The 14,175-nt window shown below is 38.3% G+C and overlaps 1 protein-coding gene across 2 annotated transcripts; it reads left to right on the top strand.

Annotated features, from left to right (window-relative positions):
* The first annotated feature begins 15 nt into the window (after positions 1-15).
* TRIM59 (tripartite motif containing 59) lies at positions 16-12,505 on the top strand. 2 transcript variants are annotated; one of them, XM_008053947.2, is made up of 3 exons: positions 16-48; positions 1,091-1,164; positions 10,629-12,505. In XM_008053947.2, the coding sequence occupies exon 3, from the start codon at positions 10,632-10,634 to the stop codon at positions 11,838-11,840; it is 1,209 nt and encodes a 402-aa protein (XP_008052138.1). In that variant the 5' UTR covers positions 16-48; positions 1,091-1,164; positions 10,629-10,631; the 3' UTR covers positions 11,841-12,505. The 2 variants fall into 2 exon arrangements, with proteins under 2 accessions (XP_008052138.1, XP_008052139.1); XM_008053948.2 differs by lacking the exon at positions 1,091-1,164 and having other exon boundaries at positions 24-48.
* Positions 12,506-14,175: the final 1,670 nt, after the last annotated feature.

Below are 14,175 nucleotides of genomic sequence, written 5' to 3'. Positions count from 1 at the left end.
GAGGGGCCGCCGGCGTGGTGCGTTCGCCTGGCCTCCTTCTTCCCCGCGGTGAGTCTTGGGACCTTCTTTTCGGATTCGGGGAGACGACTCTGGCTCCGTCGTCTGTCGAGGGGGCTTGGTGATGGGGAGGGTGGGCTCGGTCCGGCATTTGTTCCCTCCTGTCCCAGGTGGGAGAGCTTGCGGCATCCTCCTTGCCTCCCTTCCGCGTGGAGCTGCGGGAGGCGCGCGGGGCGGCGCTCGGGCGCGGGAGGCCGGTGAGGAGGGACGCCTGGGCTACTGGGTGCAAGGCTTCGCGAAGGGGAAGGGGCGAGCACTGCCGTTTTGAGCCCCTTCTTTGTGCGAGGTTCTCACGGGACTGAACCGGGTGGGCGTAACGACACCCGTTTTACAGAGGTGCAGCCTCCTTGTTGGGAGGGGGTGGGTCACGCTGCTCCGAGGTCCCACGGCGTTTCATGGCAGAACCGAGAGCTGAGCAGGCTGTTGCTGCTAAGTTAGTAGGTAACGACTAAGCCAGTTTTGAGCGGGCGAAGTCTTCTGCCGGGAATGCTTTTGTCTTCCAGTTAACTTCCTGCATGAATGTTTTTGCTCCATCATCGCCGTTGTTGGTTCATAGTGTCGAGAGCTTGGCCGGGCGCAGTGGCTCAAGCCTGTATTCCCAGCACTTTGTGAGGCCGAGGCGAGAGGACTGACCGAGCCCAGGGGTTCGAGACCAGCCTGGGCAACTTGGCGAGACCTCGTCTCTACAATAAGTCGAGAAAAAGATTAGCCGGGCCCAAGTGGTCGAGGCTGCGGTGGCCGTGAGCGTGCCACTGCACTCCAGCCTGTGTGACAGAGTGAGACTCCTACTCAAAAAAAAAAAAAGTATTTGCTGCTGTAGAAAGAGGTCCACTGTGACAATATATGTGGTCACAGAGTTTTGGGGGATTTTTTAAGGTACCCGTGATGTCTCTACTGCAGCTCCAGCTGTTGGTGTTTGTCACTTTTCTAAAAACATGAGGCATAAGGAAGGTAAACATCAAAGACAGTGAACAATCAACCATTTATAGGACGTGAGACGATAACTCTAAATACAAAATTATTCTAATTTTAGAAAAAGAAGAAAAAATTCTGGGAAAGTTGGAGAAGAGAAAGTGTATTCAATCCCAAAACCAGGAAATCGACGAAGTAGGTAAACTCCGGGAGATTAAGTGAATGTGAAAAGCTTTATCAGTAAATTTTTACAGACTGTACGAATTAAACTGTAAGGTGAAATTGAAAAGTCTCTTGAAAAAAGATATATGTTGGTGATGTACAAAATTTTAATGGCCCCATCTAAGGAACATAACGTGAAAAGTAAACAACTCTCTTGTTTGATGTGCGAGGTGGGACCCCCAGAAACCCGGAATTTATACAAAATTCTGTATTCTTACATGTTTAAACTTCAGTCACCTTCAAAGTACACTCCCGTTGATGCAGTACACACATTGGGATGTTTTTTCCACTGTTCAAGACAGGTTTTGAACTTGTCAATTTTGATGCTTGTTAGTGCTTCTCCTGTTTGTTTGTTTGTTTGTTTCACCTCTTCCACAATTGGCAAAATGTTTTCCTTTGAGGACTTTTTAAACCCAGGGAAACAAAAAAAGTCCCTCGGGGTGAGATTGGTTGTTTAGGAAGGCTGGGACCTGGGGGTCTTACAGTTTTTTGGTTAAGAACTGCTGAACCTGGTGTGGGCAGGTGCACTGGTAAATCACACTTCATGAAATGGGCAAACGAGTCAAAAGAAGCCCCCCCTCCAATTCAGTGAAGCGGAACGCAGCCTCACAACAAGGCTTGCTGGTACACTGATGCTGATGGGTTTTTGGGGTCCCCCTCATATACCTTATAGATAGTCACTGTTAACTCTTTTGTATATCCTTCTAGAAATTTTTCAAGGATGTGTACATCTCAACAAACACAAAGGTGGTATTTTATGCATACAGATCTGCATGTTGCATTTATTACTTAAATTACCTGGATACTTTTCCACTAATATTTACATATTGATCGTTTTTAGTTAACAATTATCCTTTGAAGGATAATTTAATCTGGCATGCAAAATTTTGAATTTAGATAATGTTAGTTTTGACATTACCTTTCACCACAAATGTTGCTGAATGTTTTCTAACAAATATGCTTACTTTGAAGAGAATAATAAAAGCAATTAAAACCTTGACTTCTCAAGTCAGTTCCTGGTTAAACTGCATCAATAGTTCCTTTTTTAGTTTGGGGAAACAGGTTTATATAAAGAAAGAAAACAGTACAGATGATCAAAGAGTTAAAATTAGGTATGACTATATGGTTTTTTTTTTTAAAGTTACGGTTATTGCTCATTATTTTCGTATCTTTATATGTGACAAAGATGTTTTTAAAAATCTCATCTCTATAACTTTCTGGGGCAGTGTTTAAAAAAAAATCTTGTTTTCTGTATGTGTATAGATAGGTGTAATTGTAATATTTCTTAAGGAAGTCTTGAATTGCATGAAATGTACTTCTTTTTTTTTTGAGTTGGAGTCTCACTCTGTCGCCCAGACCAGAGTGCAGTGGCCGCTCCTGGCTACCGCAGCCTCGACCTGCTGGGCTCCGGCGATCCTTCCGCCTCAGCCTTCCAAGTAGCCGGAATTACAGGCGCGCGCTACCACGCCCGGCTGATTTTTTGATTTATTGTAGAGATGAGGTCTCGCTGCCCAGGCGGGTCTCGAACCCTCGGGCTCAGGCAATTCACTCACCTCAGCCTCCCAAAGGCGTGGGATTACAGGCTGAGCCACCGAGCCCGGCTGAAATGTACTTCTTTATCAGTGAGGGCCACAAAGATGTGAGCCCCAATCTGGGTGGTAGCACCACTTGAATTTTCCCAGACTTACAGCTGACTCACTAGAAGTTCTGGGGCCAGTCATCTATAATGTGAATATAATTTTTGTTCAGAGATTGTAAAAATGTAATGAATGTTTTATAACCATTCATGTTTAGAGTTGAAAGGCATTAAAGCATTAGTGAATTAAAACTTAAGAACTAGTTTATAGGAGAATAGGTAATGATATTTTTCATCATTTCATAATACCTCTTACCTAATATGCATGGGGCTCCATAGGGAATCAGCCCTCTGGAGGAAGACTTCATAAAAAGTTTGGAAATTCAGAAGTGAGTTTGTTTTTGACACTAAAATAATTTGCAAGTAGATTATTTTACCTTAGGTTTGTTTCTGAGAAGACTTATTTTCTTATATTTGTATTTATTGATTGCTTTTAAAGGGAAAGCAGGACATCTTGAGCTAAGTACCAATTTTTACATGGGCTTAGTACTCACTAGAAGAAAATACATTTTACATGGGTTACTTTTGTTTTACTTTTTAATTGATTCTAAAATTTATTTGGCAAAGAGGAGTCTGGATAATAGAAAAGACACTTAAATTTTTTAAAAAGCCTTTTTTTACGGTAAAATATACATAACAAAGTTTACAATTTTAACCTTTTTAAGTGTACAGTTCAGTGGCATTAAATGAATTCATATTTTTTTGTACTATCACCACCTTCTATCTCTATATCTTATTCATTTTTCCAGACTAAAACTCTGTACCCATTAAACAATAACTATATTCTTCCCTTTCTCCAACCCCTGGCAGTCACCTTTCTACTTTCTCTGTGAACTGCTTATTCATTTTGATATTATATGTGTTTTTTACATTTAATGTGATTATATATTTTTTTCTTCATTGGCTTGAGTGAATTATATTAATAGATTTTCCGTTATTGAATTAGCTTTATATTTCTGGAAAGAACTTTATTTATTATGATATAGTGTTCTTTTAATATACTCCTGGATTTGTTTTTGCTAATATTGTATTTAGAATTTTATATCAGTGTCCATTTTTAAGATTCGTCTATTTTTAGTTTGTATTGAAGCTGTTAGGTTTTGGAATCATGTTATACTGTCTTCAAAACAATCAGCAAACTTTTATTATATTCTGGAACAGTTGAACAAGAAATTGTTCTTGACTGTTTGAAAGAACTTATTAGGGAAGCTTGCTTTCCTCCCCCTCTGTTTTTTTTCAGCTTCTCCCATAGTTTGCTTTATCTTTTTGGGTCAGTTTTGGTAATTTGAGCTGATTTAGAGAATAATTAATTTCTTGTAGATTTTGAAATATATCACAGAGTTATGCAGGATTTTCTCTATAATTTTGGCTTTTTTTGTATTTGACATATTTTCAGTGTTAACTTTGTACATTTCTTCCTTTCCTCTCTTGATTAACACACTGTATTAATTTATTGCTGCATAGCAAATTATTCCAAAACTTAGCAGCTTAAAACAAAAAATACTGAAACAAATTCTGTGGGTCAGGAATCTAGGAGCAGTGTAGCTGGGTGCCTCAGGCCCAAGGGGTCCTGAGTGTGCGGTGAAGCTGTTGGCTGAGGCTGCAGTCGTTGCAGAACTATTTCCACACCCACCTGTGTAGTTGTTTGCAGACTTTGGTTTCTTATGGGGTGTTAGACTTTTGGACCTTAGTTCCTCACCATACCAAGTGGTTCTTGGTTTGCTCACAGCATGGTAGCTTGCTTCTCTCAGTGAGAGTGCTCTGATAGAGAAGGAGAGAGAGCCAGAGCAGTTCAGACAGAAGCTGTGGTCTTATTACAAAATCTTGGAAGTGATATCCTGTTATTTCTACTGGGTTCTGGATGTTAGAAAGGAGGCCCTGGTTTTGGTCCACTGACTCCCCAGTCAAGGAAAGGGGATTACAAAAGTATTCATGAGATGGAGATTGTAGAGGGCCATTTTAGAGGTTGCCTATCACAGATAGCTGGTGGCTTATTTATTAAAGACCCAGTGGATTTGGATTTATCAGCTCCAGCAATTTTAATTTTGTAATTCATTTATCTTTACTAATTCTTTTCTTCTGCTTTTACTAGTTTTTTCTCCCTAATTTTTTAGTGGAATCCTTATTTTATATTCCTTTTTGTTTGGTAATGAAAGTATATGGCTTCAGCTCTGTCTTATATATAGAATATATTTTTTAACCTTGTAGATTTTGCTTAGAGTATTTTTATTGTTTCACATGAATAAATTACTTCTTGGCTGTGTACAGAGTTCTCAGGTCATATATTTTTCCTTTCAGACCCTGTGGACATTGCTACATTGTTTTCTAGCATTCCTTGTTGCTGGAGATGCTCTGATTATCTCCTGAGGTGTAACAAACATCTGAGGGCTGGGCTGGCTGGATGTCTAAGGCAGCTCTTACTTACATGTCTCCCGTCTTGTTGCTTTTCTCCTTGACTCCTCTCTTCATCAGTATAGCCTGGACTTTTCACATAGCAGTTTGTGGCTCAAGTGGGAGCACCCTGCCAGGCTAGTTAAGGGCTATACCCAGAACCCATAGCATCACTTATACTGTAGCCTGTTAGTGAAAGCAGTCACATGGCCTGCACATACTTTTCTAGGGGGAGATTAGATTTTATCTCTTAAGGCAGGAAGGGGTAGTAGCAGCAAAGTCACAGTTCTGAACAGCAGATGTGGTAGATAATTGTTGTGGCCATTCCAGTTTTCTTTGGAAATTACAATCTCAGAGGAGAATTCTGAGACTATTATGTTTCTGATTTCCTTTTTTCATCCTGCTTTTCTGCCTGGTTGCTTGTAAGATTGTATTTATTTTCTTCTTTAAATTTTTATTATATTTTTAAATTGCTTATTAATAGTTAAAATTGAAACTATGATTTATATTTATCATGAAAAGCAGATTCCTGCTTTCTAGAAGTAGTCACTTTCATCTCTTTTAACAATTTCTTTTGATACCTTCTTCTATATCTTCAGATAATCTACTTTTACTTTTTGTTTTTTATTTTAAAGTATGTATTGACTTTCTTATAAGGAAAAATTAAGATTTAATTCCTAAATTGTTTTCTTATTCTCTCCTCTCAATATAATTTGTCATATTTTGGGATGAAAGCAGTATTTGATATTTATAATACTAATGACTGTTAATATCACAAATAAGTCATGCAAAATACTATGTTTTCTCTCTTTTCATAATTCCACCACTGTTTTTCTAAGTTCAGTTTCTCATTACCTGTCAACATATTTGGACACATGAAGTATTCTGTCAGTTTCATGTAATTACTTAAAGACATCCCTTCTGAATCGGTCTCTCTCTTCCAGGCTGATTGTTCCCTAGGCCTACACAGTTGTTCTAGACTATTTTACCATTTTGGGGTGAGAATTCTTGCTTTTCTTTTCTCCCTGCAGTAGTTTTTTAAGGAAGAGTTGGCAGGGGCTTGTTCACTTTTGGGACATTTATATCAAACTGTTGTGAGGTAAATATTTGGACATAGACCCTTTCCCCCTCCTTTAGAAAGTAGCATCTGGCCAAGGCTGTTCTCTGTGGGATATGCTTATTCCCAGTAATGAGCCAGAGGATGCAGGTGATCTAGCAGAGCTGAGAACTATGTAGGCGGCACCCTTATTCATTGTGATTGTCAACACCATATAGCAATTTGAATAGTTAACTTGCTTGATTATAAAACTGCATGCTGTACTGTCCTGAGGAATGGATTGTTTCTTCACTGATTGGCCATCCTTGGTGTCTCCTGTAATTCTAATAAAACGAGTATCTTTCCCTGCTGGACTTGCGGATGGCTTCTTTGGAATAGGTAAAGAGCATTATGTGCAAACCCTCTCATATTTGGAGCTACCGCATTATAACTGTCTTTATATGAGAATTGATTGATTCTTTTTCCCCCCTAGATACAGAATTTTATTTTCCATGTAGGAAACAATTTTTTCCTGAGGACATTGAGGATATTGCTTCATTGTCTTCTAGTTTCCAGGATCACTAATGTTTTTATTGTTTGGAAACCTACATAAAACATAGCTAAATCCAAGATGTTCATCCTGGAAAATATACATAGTTTTTTGCTCATTTTCTTCACTCTCTCTCTCTTCCAGGCTGATTATGAAAAATTTCTGGTGCATAAAGTTTCATGATGTTTCTTGGCTGGGTGTAGTAGCTCACGTCTGTAATCCTAGCACTTTTGGGAGGCCAAAGCAGGAGGATGGTGTGAGGCCAGTAGTTCAAGACCAGCCTGGTCAGCATGTCTCTTAAAAAAAAAAAAGGCTGTCAAATAAAGTTTCATACTGGTTCTGAAAGAACTAACCTTTAAGCATGATAGCCACCTATATCTTGAACTTCAGGCAGCAACCAGAGATAGAAAGTTCCTGGCCTTGCAAAGTATCTTTACAGGCTTGTTTTTCTTAATCAGTTCTGATTTCTCATAAATGTGTTGCCTAAAATCAGTTTTTAATAAATCAGAAGAGGGAAGTCTCAGAATAGAATTTGATTTCTGTAATTCTCAAGTTACCCACAAATTTCTGGTTAAAAATAAATTTAATTCTAGACAAGCTTCAGCGGAAAATTTTTAAAAAATAATTAAAAGTTTTATGTATATGATAGTGACTTTGAGACCATGATTTTTTGCTTCTATTTTATATAAGCTCAGGAGGTGACATTTTCTTTACCATACTGTTGTGAATATTTTCATTCTGAAGAAAGGAACTTTGGGACACCATATGGTTTCTCAGAGACAGAATTGTCCTCTAGCTTTTTGAAAAGATAGAACAGGGCTTTAGAGAGAAAAGTTAGATTCTGTTTTAGGACTAGTTTTGCTTCTTTTAACAATTAATAGCTGTAATAATATTAAATCTAGATTGAATTTTATCCTCACCGCTCAAATTTTATGTCTTGCAAAAATGCTATTCTCTTTATTCTTTCATTGTGAATTCTAATGACATCACTGAAATACTCTGAGAAGTGTATTTGTTTTTCTTGGGTGGTTTTTGTGTGACTTCAGACCTCTCTGTAGGTGTTGGATAAAGTTATAAAGTCTCCTCGACATGTATTTACTTGAACTTATCTGCGGTGTATGTCATCTTCTTTACTGTTGCCCAGTTACTTTAGTTTTCTGGAATGCATCCCAGTTCAAGCATGTAGTCTATGTGACACTTCTTGGCTTGTTAGGGATCTGAATACTGTCATTCTGTATGGAGTATTTTCTGATGAATTTTCCTGTTAAAGCTTTCCCTAAACAAAGTAGAGATTTTGCTTTTAAAAACAAAAACAAAACAAAAGCCAGCAGGGCGTGGTGGCTCACTCCTGTGGTAGTAGCACATTGGGAGGACAAGGTGAGAGAACTGCTTGAGCCCAGGAGTTTGAGATCAGCCTGGGCAACTTGGTGAGACCTCGTCTCTACAATAAATAAAAAAATTAGTTGGGCATGGTAGCTCATGCCTGTAGTTCCAGCTATTCGGGAAACTGAGGTGGAAGGATCACCTGAGCCCAGCAGGTCGAGACTGCGGTAGCCATGATATGCCACTGCAGCCTGGGCGACAGAGTAAGACTTAAGACTCCAACTCAAAAACAAAACACACGCAAAACAAAACAACCCCCCCCAACACTAATCTTTTAAAAGGCAGTTATTCATTAAACCAGTAGAGGGTAAATGCTTATTATATGTTCAGTTTAGGCTTAGATTATAGGAGTATAACCAAGGTTCAGTTAAAGTTCCTGTGTTTATAGGAGGCTTACATTCTAATGTATACAAAGGTGTTACAGAATTCTTTTAAGTAAAACCCCTTTAAGTGCTATGAAGTGGAAGTACAGTGTTTGACAAGATTGGCAGGGGGCCTAATCTAGGGAAGTCACAGGCTCAAGTTGAGATTTGAAGTCGATGAGTAAGAGACAGATGGTGAAGATAAGGAGCCACGAGCTATAAAGTCTACAAAGGTTTTATTTATTAAAAGTGCAATTGTTTTTAGTTGCTGTTTTCATAAACTTTTAATCTTGAAAGTTAGTTTTAGAGGATAATTTGGTAATGGCTCTTGGGCTTTTTTGTTTGCTTTTGAGTTGGAGTCTCACTCTGTTGCCCAGGCTGGAGCGCAGTGGCATGCGCAGGGCCACTGCAGCCTCGACCTGTTGGGCTCAGGTGATCCTTCCACCTTATCTTTCCAAGTAGCTGGAGCTACAGGTGTGAGCTACCACACCCAGCTAATTTTTTGATTTACTGTAGAGACAAGGTCTCATCAAGTTGCCCAGACTGGTCTCGAACCCCCAGTCTCAGGCAGTCCTCTTGCTTCAGCCTCCCAAAGTACTGGGATTACAGGCTTGAGGCACCACACCCGGCCTGGCTTTTTTGCTTTAAAATTATCTAAAAGGTGTTGGAACTTGAGTTTTCTCTGTCTAGGGGCAAGTCCATCTTTGGGGTTGTGGCCAGTATTGAGGAATAGAGATAAAGGAAAATAGTGAGAGGTGGGAGGGTGCTGTGTGTGCCGAGGCTCCCTGAATGTGCATGATCTCCTCTGATCTTGGGGGTGGTAGGGTGCAAACCATCAGGCTTCTGTTGTTAGAAATATCAATAGCAGCTTGCCAAGAGGTCAAGTGACTTGTGTCAGAGATAGCTTCTGAACTATATCCTGGTTTCTTTTTGTCTCAGGGAAGTACTCATCATGAGATTTTTTTTAATGAAGGAAAGATGACCAGTGGTGTTTGCTCTTCTTTACCATTAGTGCTCTGGTTTTTCACTTTTAAAAAGTCAGTAATTCAAAGTTACCACAATTAACTCTTCATCTTTCAAGCTGATTTTTATTGTAAGGACTAATTTAAACTTTTTTCCCCCTTCTAAATCTTCAAGTTAAAATTATTGCCTTAGAAAATTACACTGTGCTGATCCTGGGATTTCAGCATACTTGTATTCTAATTCAAGAAGCGAATTCAAGAGAAATGTAGTGACTTGCTTCAGAAATCATGATTGAACCAACTGGGAGCATGCTTCCTTCTTTTGGATTAAAGAATATAGTTTTGCTAAGTCTAACTTGTATTGTTATGGAATAGAAATAGTCTTGCCTATTCATTATATGTGTATAGTTTTGATTTTAGCATCTTAGAGTATTAAAAAATTGTACAGAATAGTTAAAATCAATAAGTAATCAGTAAGTAGACTTTAATAAAACATTTGAATTTTATTTATTTTTAATTACAAACACATTTAAATAACTTTGAAGCATTTCATTACAAATTAATTGCAGGCCAAGTGCAGTGACTCACACCTATAATCCCAGCACTTTTTGGCTGAGGTGGGAGGATCACATGAGCCCAGGAGTTTGAGACTAGCCCGGGCAGCATAGCAAGACCCTGTCTCTACAAAAAAATTATCTAGGTGTGGTGCCACATGCCTGCAGTCCTAGCTACTAGGGAAGCTGAGGTAGGAGTATTGCTTAAGCCCAGGAGTTTGAGGCTGCAGTGCGCCATGATAACACCACCATATTCCAACCTGGGTGACAGAGCAAGACTCTTTCTCTTAAACTAACAAAAACAATTGCAGTTGTTTTGTTTGGAATGATTTTTTATCCCAAAGGAATAAACTCTTAAAGATGATTATTCAATATTATATATATTAGGAATTGAATTACTAAGAAAGCTTCACTTAAAAAAAATCTTAATAAATGCCTCAATTGTCCTCATTTAAATGACAAGCACAGTATATTAACAGTTTGGAGATTAATGCTTAGGATGTTCCATAATATGTGCAGCTGTCTGTTGTATATAGACTTAAAATACTTATTTCTCTTGACAGGAAATGCACAATTTTGAGGACGAGTTAACATGCTCCATTTGTTATAGTATTTTTGAAGATCCTCGTGTACTGCCATGCTCTCATACATTTTGTAGAAATTGTTTGGAAAATGTTCTTCAGGCATCTGGTAACTTTTACATATGGAGACCTTTACGAATTCCACTCAAATGCCCGAATTGCAGAAGTATTGTTGAAATTGCTGCATCTGGTATTGAATCTTTACCCGTTAATTTTGCATTGAGGGCTATTATTGAAAAGTACCAGCAAGAAGACCATCCGGATATTGTTACCTGTCCTGAACATTACAGGCAGCCGTTGAATGTCTATTGTCTACTAGATAAAAAATTAGTTTGTGGTCATTGCCTTACCATAGGTCAACACCACGGTCATCCTATAGATGATCTTCAAAGTGCCTATTTGAAAGAAAAGGACACTCCTCAAAAACTGCTTGAACAGTTAACTGACACACATTGGACAGACCTTAGTCGTCTTACTGAAAAGCTGGAAGAACAAAAATCTCTTTCTGAGAAAATGGTTCAAGGTGATCAGGAAGTTGTTCTCCAGTATTTTAAGGAGCTTAATGATACACTGGAACAGAAAAAAAAAACCTTCCTATTGGCTCTCTGTGATGTTGGCAATCTGATTACTCAAGAATATACTCCACAAATTGAAAGAATGAAAGAAATAAGAGAGGAACAGCTTGAATTAATGACACTGACAACATCTTTACAAGAGGAATCTCCACTTAAATTTCTTGAAAAAGTTGATGATGTCCGCCAGCGTGTGCAGATCTTGAAGCAAAGACCACTTCCCGAGGTTCGTCCAGTTGAAATTTATCCTCGAGTAAGCAAAGTATTGAAAGAATGGAGCAGAACAGAAATTGGACAAATTAAGGAAGTTCTCATTCCTGAAATGAAAATTTCTTCAAAAGAGATGCCATGTTCCTGGCCTGATAAGGATGAAAAAGAAGTTGAATTCTTAAAAATTTTTAACATTGTTATAGTTACACTAATATCAATGATACTGATGTTGATACTATTTTTCAACCAACATGTTGTAACGTTCTTAAATGAAATCACTTCAATATGTTTTTCTGAAGTTTCTCTATCTGTTTACCATGATTTATCAAACAATCTCCATGATTTAAATAACATACTATGTCACACTTTATATTTGTTGAAGGAATTCATGTGGAAAATAGTTTCTCACTGAAAATTTAAATATGAATTGTTTATATGGGCTAAGTCTGTATAGCAGAGACTAACCATTGCAAAATGGAGAAATAGGGGTAGCATAGATAAATAGCAAACTAAACTTTATTAGAGTTGCAACAAATATAAGCATATAGAAATGTGTTAAACCTTCCATGCTTCTGTTTAGAAATGATGGATCAAAGTTAGAAATGAGACAGTTTATGAAACATGACTCAAATCCAATCATCATTAGGAAAAAATCTAGTAATTATTTGGTTTGACTATTAATACATTGTCCAATTTTTATTGGCTTTATAAGGGTTGACTTAATTGCTATGACATTCAAACATTCTTATACCAATATTGTCTTAACCATTATGACATACTACATACAGTAAGTTGGCTTTGCAGTTATGTAAATGTAGCATTTAGATTAAAAGATAGCCAAATCCTCAAAGTGCATATGCCTTCATTTTGATGTGACTTGAAGCTTTTGAATAGGTGAATAAGGATGGCAAAAAAGAGGTTTTAAAATCTAGCAGCAAACTTTGTCAAGACAGAGTCTCACTCTATTACCCAGACTGGAGTGCAGTGGCACAATCATGGCCCATTGCAGCATAGACCTCCCGGCGTCAATTGATCTTCCCGCCTCAGTCTCCTAAGTAGCTGGGACCATAGACATGCCACCATGCCTAGCTAATTTTTTGATTTTTTAGACAAGGTATTGCTATGTTGCCCAGGCTGGTCTCAAACTACTGGGCTCTAGCAACCATCTTACCTCAACCTCCCAAAGTGCTGAGATATGCGTGTGTCACTGTGCCTGGCCTATAGCAGTTTTAAAATGACAAGGCATTACTTTTGATCACACATACCTGATCCATCCATCTAATGTGTTTTAGGTAGATTTAAGAGCCCTAAATATTTATCAACATTCATTCCAAATAAGGCTTTTGCTTTAGGGAATGGGCATTTTGTTACCTGTCGTATTCTATAGTTTATGTAAGTTTTAAGATTGTATTTGACTTTTGTAGTCTTCTGTCAGTCAAATCAGTTCTTGGATAACAAAAACATTGTTTTTGGAACAGAATCATGTTGGTGATGTAATTCATCCACAACAGGTTTTGATGGCATCATGTGAGCTTTATTCATCTTAAAAACTCTTAAATTTCCTGCCAGACATCCCTTTTGCTAATATGAAAGTAACAAATTAGTTTTTTTGTGTGTGGAAATAGGATTTTGCTCTGTCTCCCAGACTGGAGTATAGTGGCACAATCATAATTCACTGTAGCTTCAATCTCCTGGGCTCAAGCGATCCTACTTCAGCCTCCCAAAGTGCCGGGACTTAAGGCATATGCCACACCTTGCAAATTTTTTGTAAAGATGAGCTTCTTATGTTGCCCAGGCTGGTCTCCAATTCCTGGCCTCAAACAATTCTCCCACCTCAGCCTTCCAAATTACAGGAGTAAGCCACTGCACCTGGACTAACTTTGTATTCTTTAACTTCGTTAAGCCCTTTGGTTTCCTTAACGGGATTTGTGTGGTATGACTTGGCCCATTCTCCATGCAACCCTGAGAGCAAACTGACTTGCTTTCCCACACGGGCTGCTCTTGATTACTGAGGAACCTTACCTAGTTTGTAGACTTTCTAGACCAGATTAAGAAATGCTCCTGGCCCTACAGATTACACATTATCATGAATACCTATGTTATTCTGGGAACAAGTTAGAAAGCTCTCCCAAGTTCTCGCCTACAGAGAGCAAGTCTTAAGACTAACATGACTGTATTCAATTTACGATCAGACTCAGATTGTACCTAGTACAATTAACTTGTGTGAACAAAGTACATTTGAAGGGTATAATAGGTGAGATATATTCAGCTTTTAGCACATTAACGACCGGCAGATTTTTCACTTTCCTAATACTGAGCGGGTGAAAATAAAAACTGAAGTTAATTGCCTCAAACTTACCGTTAAGCACAAGTGAAATGGTCTTTTCTAAACTGTCACCTTTTTCACAATACAGCTGAAAGTTGCAGACATATCCATTATTTGCCTCCTATACCACTCTTGACTGGTATTCCATACTTTGTATTCTTATTCAGATTATATTATAAACCCAAAAAGACAGTCTTCCACGATGAGGTAAAATTCATGTTAAGTGGCAACCAGGAACAGAATTTGGAATGACATGAATTCACATCAGTGGTCACAAATGAGTTTAGAAATAGTTACTAACTTGATTATTTAAATTGCATTAATTTGACTACTTAATAGTCACACCATAAAGTCTTTTGTAAGTCTTATTTAGTAAGCAATGGAGTGTATGTTAGCCATTGTGTGAAGCACTGACTTGTCT

This window comes from Carlito syrichta, unplaced genomic scaffold (genome assembly GCF_000164805.1).
Source record: "Carlito syrichta isolate Samal-C Ts95f unplaced genomic scaffold, Tarsius_syrichta-2.0.1 Scaffold288891, whole genome shotgun sequence".
NCBI lineage: Eukaryota > Metazoa > Chordata > Mammalia > Primates > Tarsiidae > Carlito > Carlito syrichta.
Note: the sequence above shows the minus strand (reverse complement) of the source record. Positions and strands in the feature narration are given on the sequence as shown.

Bases quoted from the DNA above. Each gene is read 5' to 3' on its own strand.
- TRIM59 (XM_008053947.2), top strand. From the start codon at position 10,632: ATGCACAATTTTGAGGACGAGTTAACATGCTCCATTTGTTATAGTATT.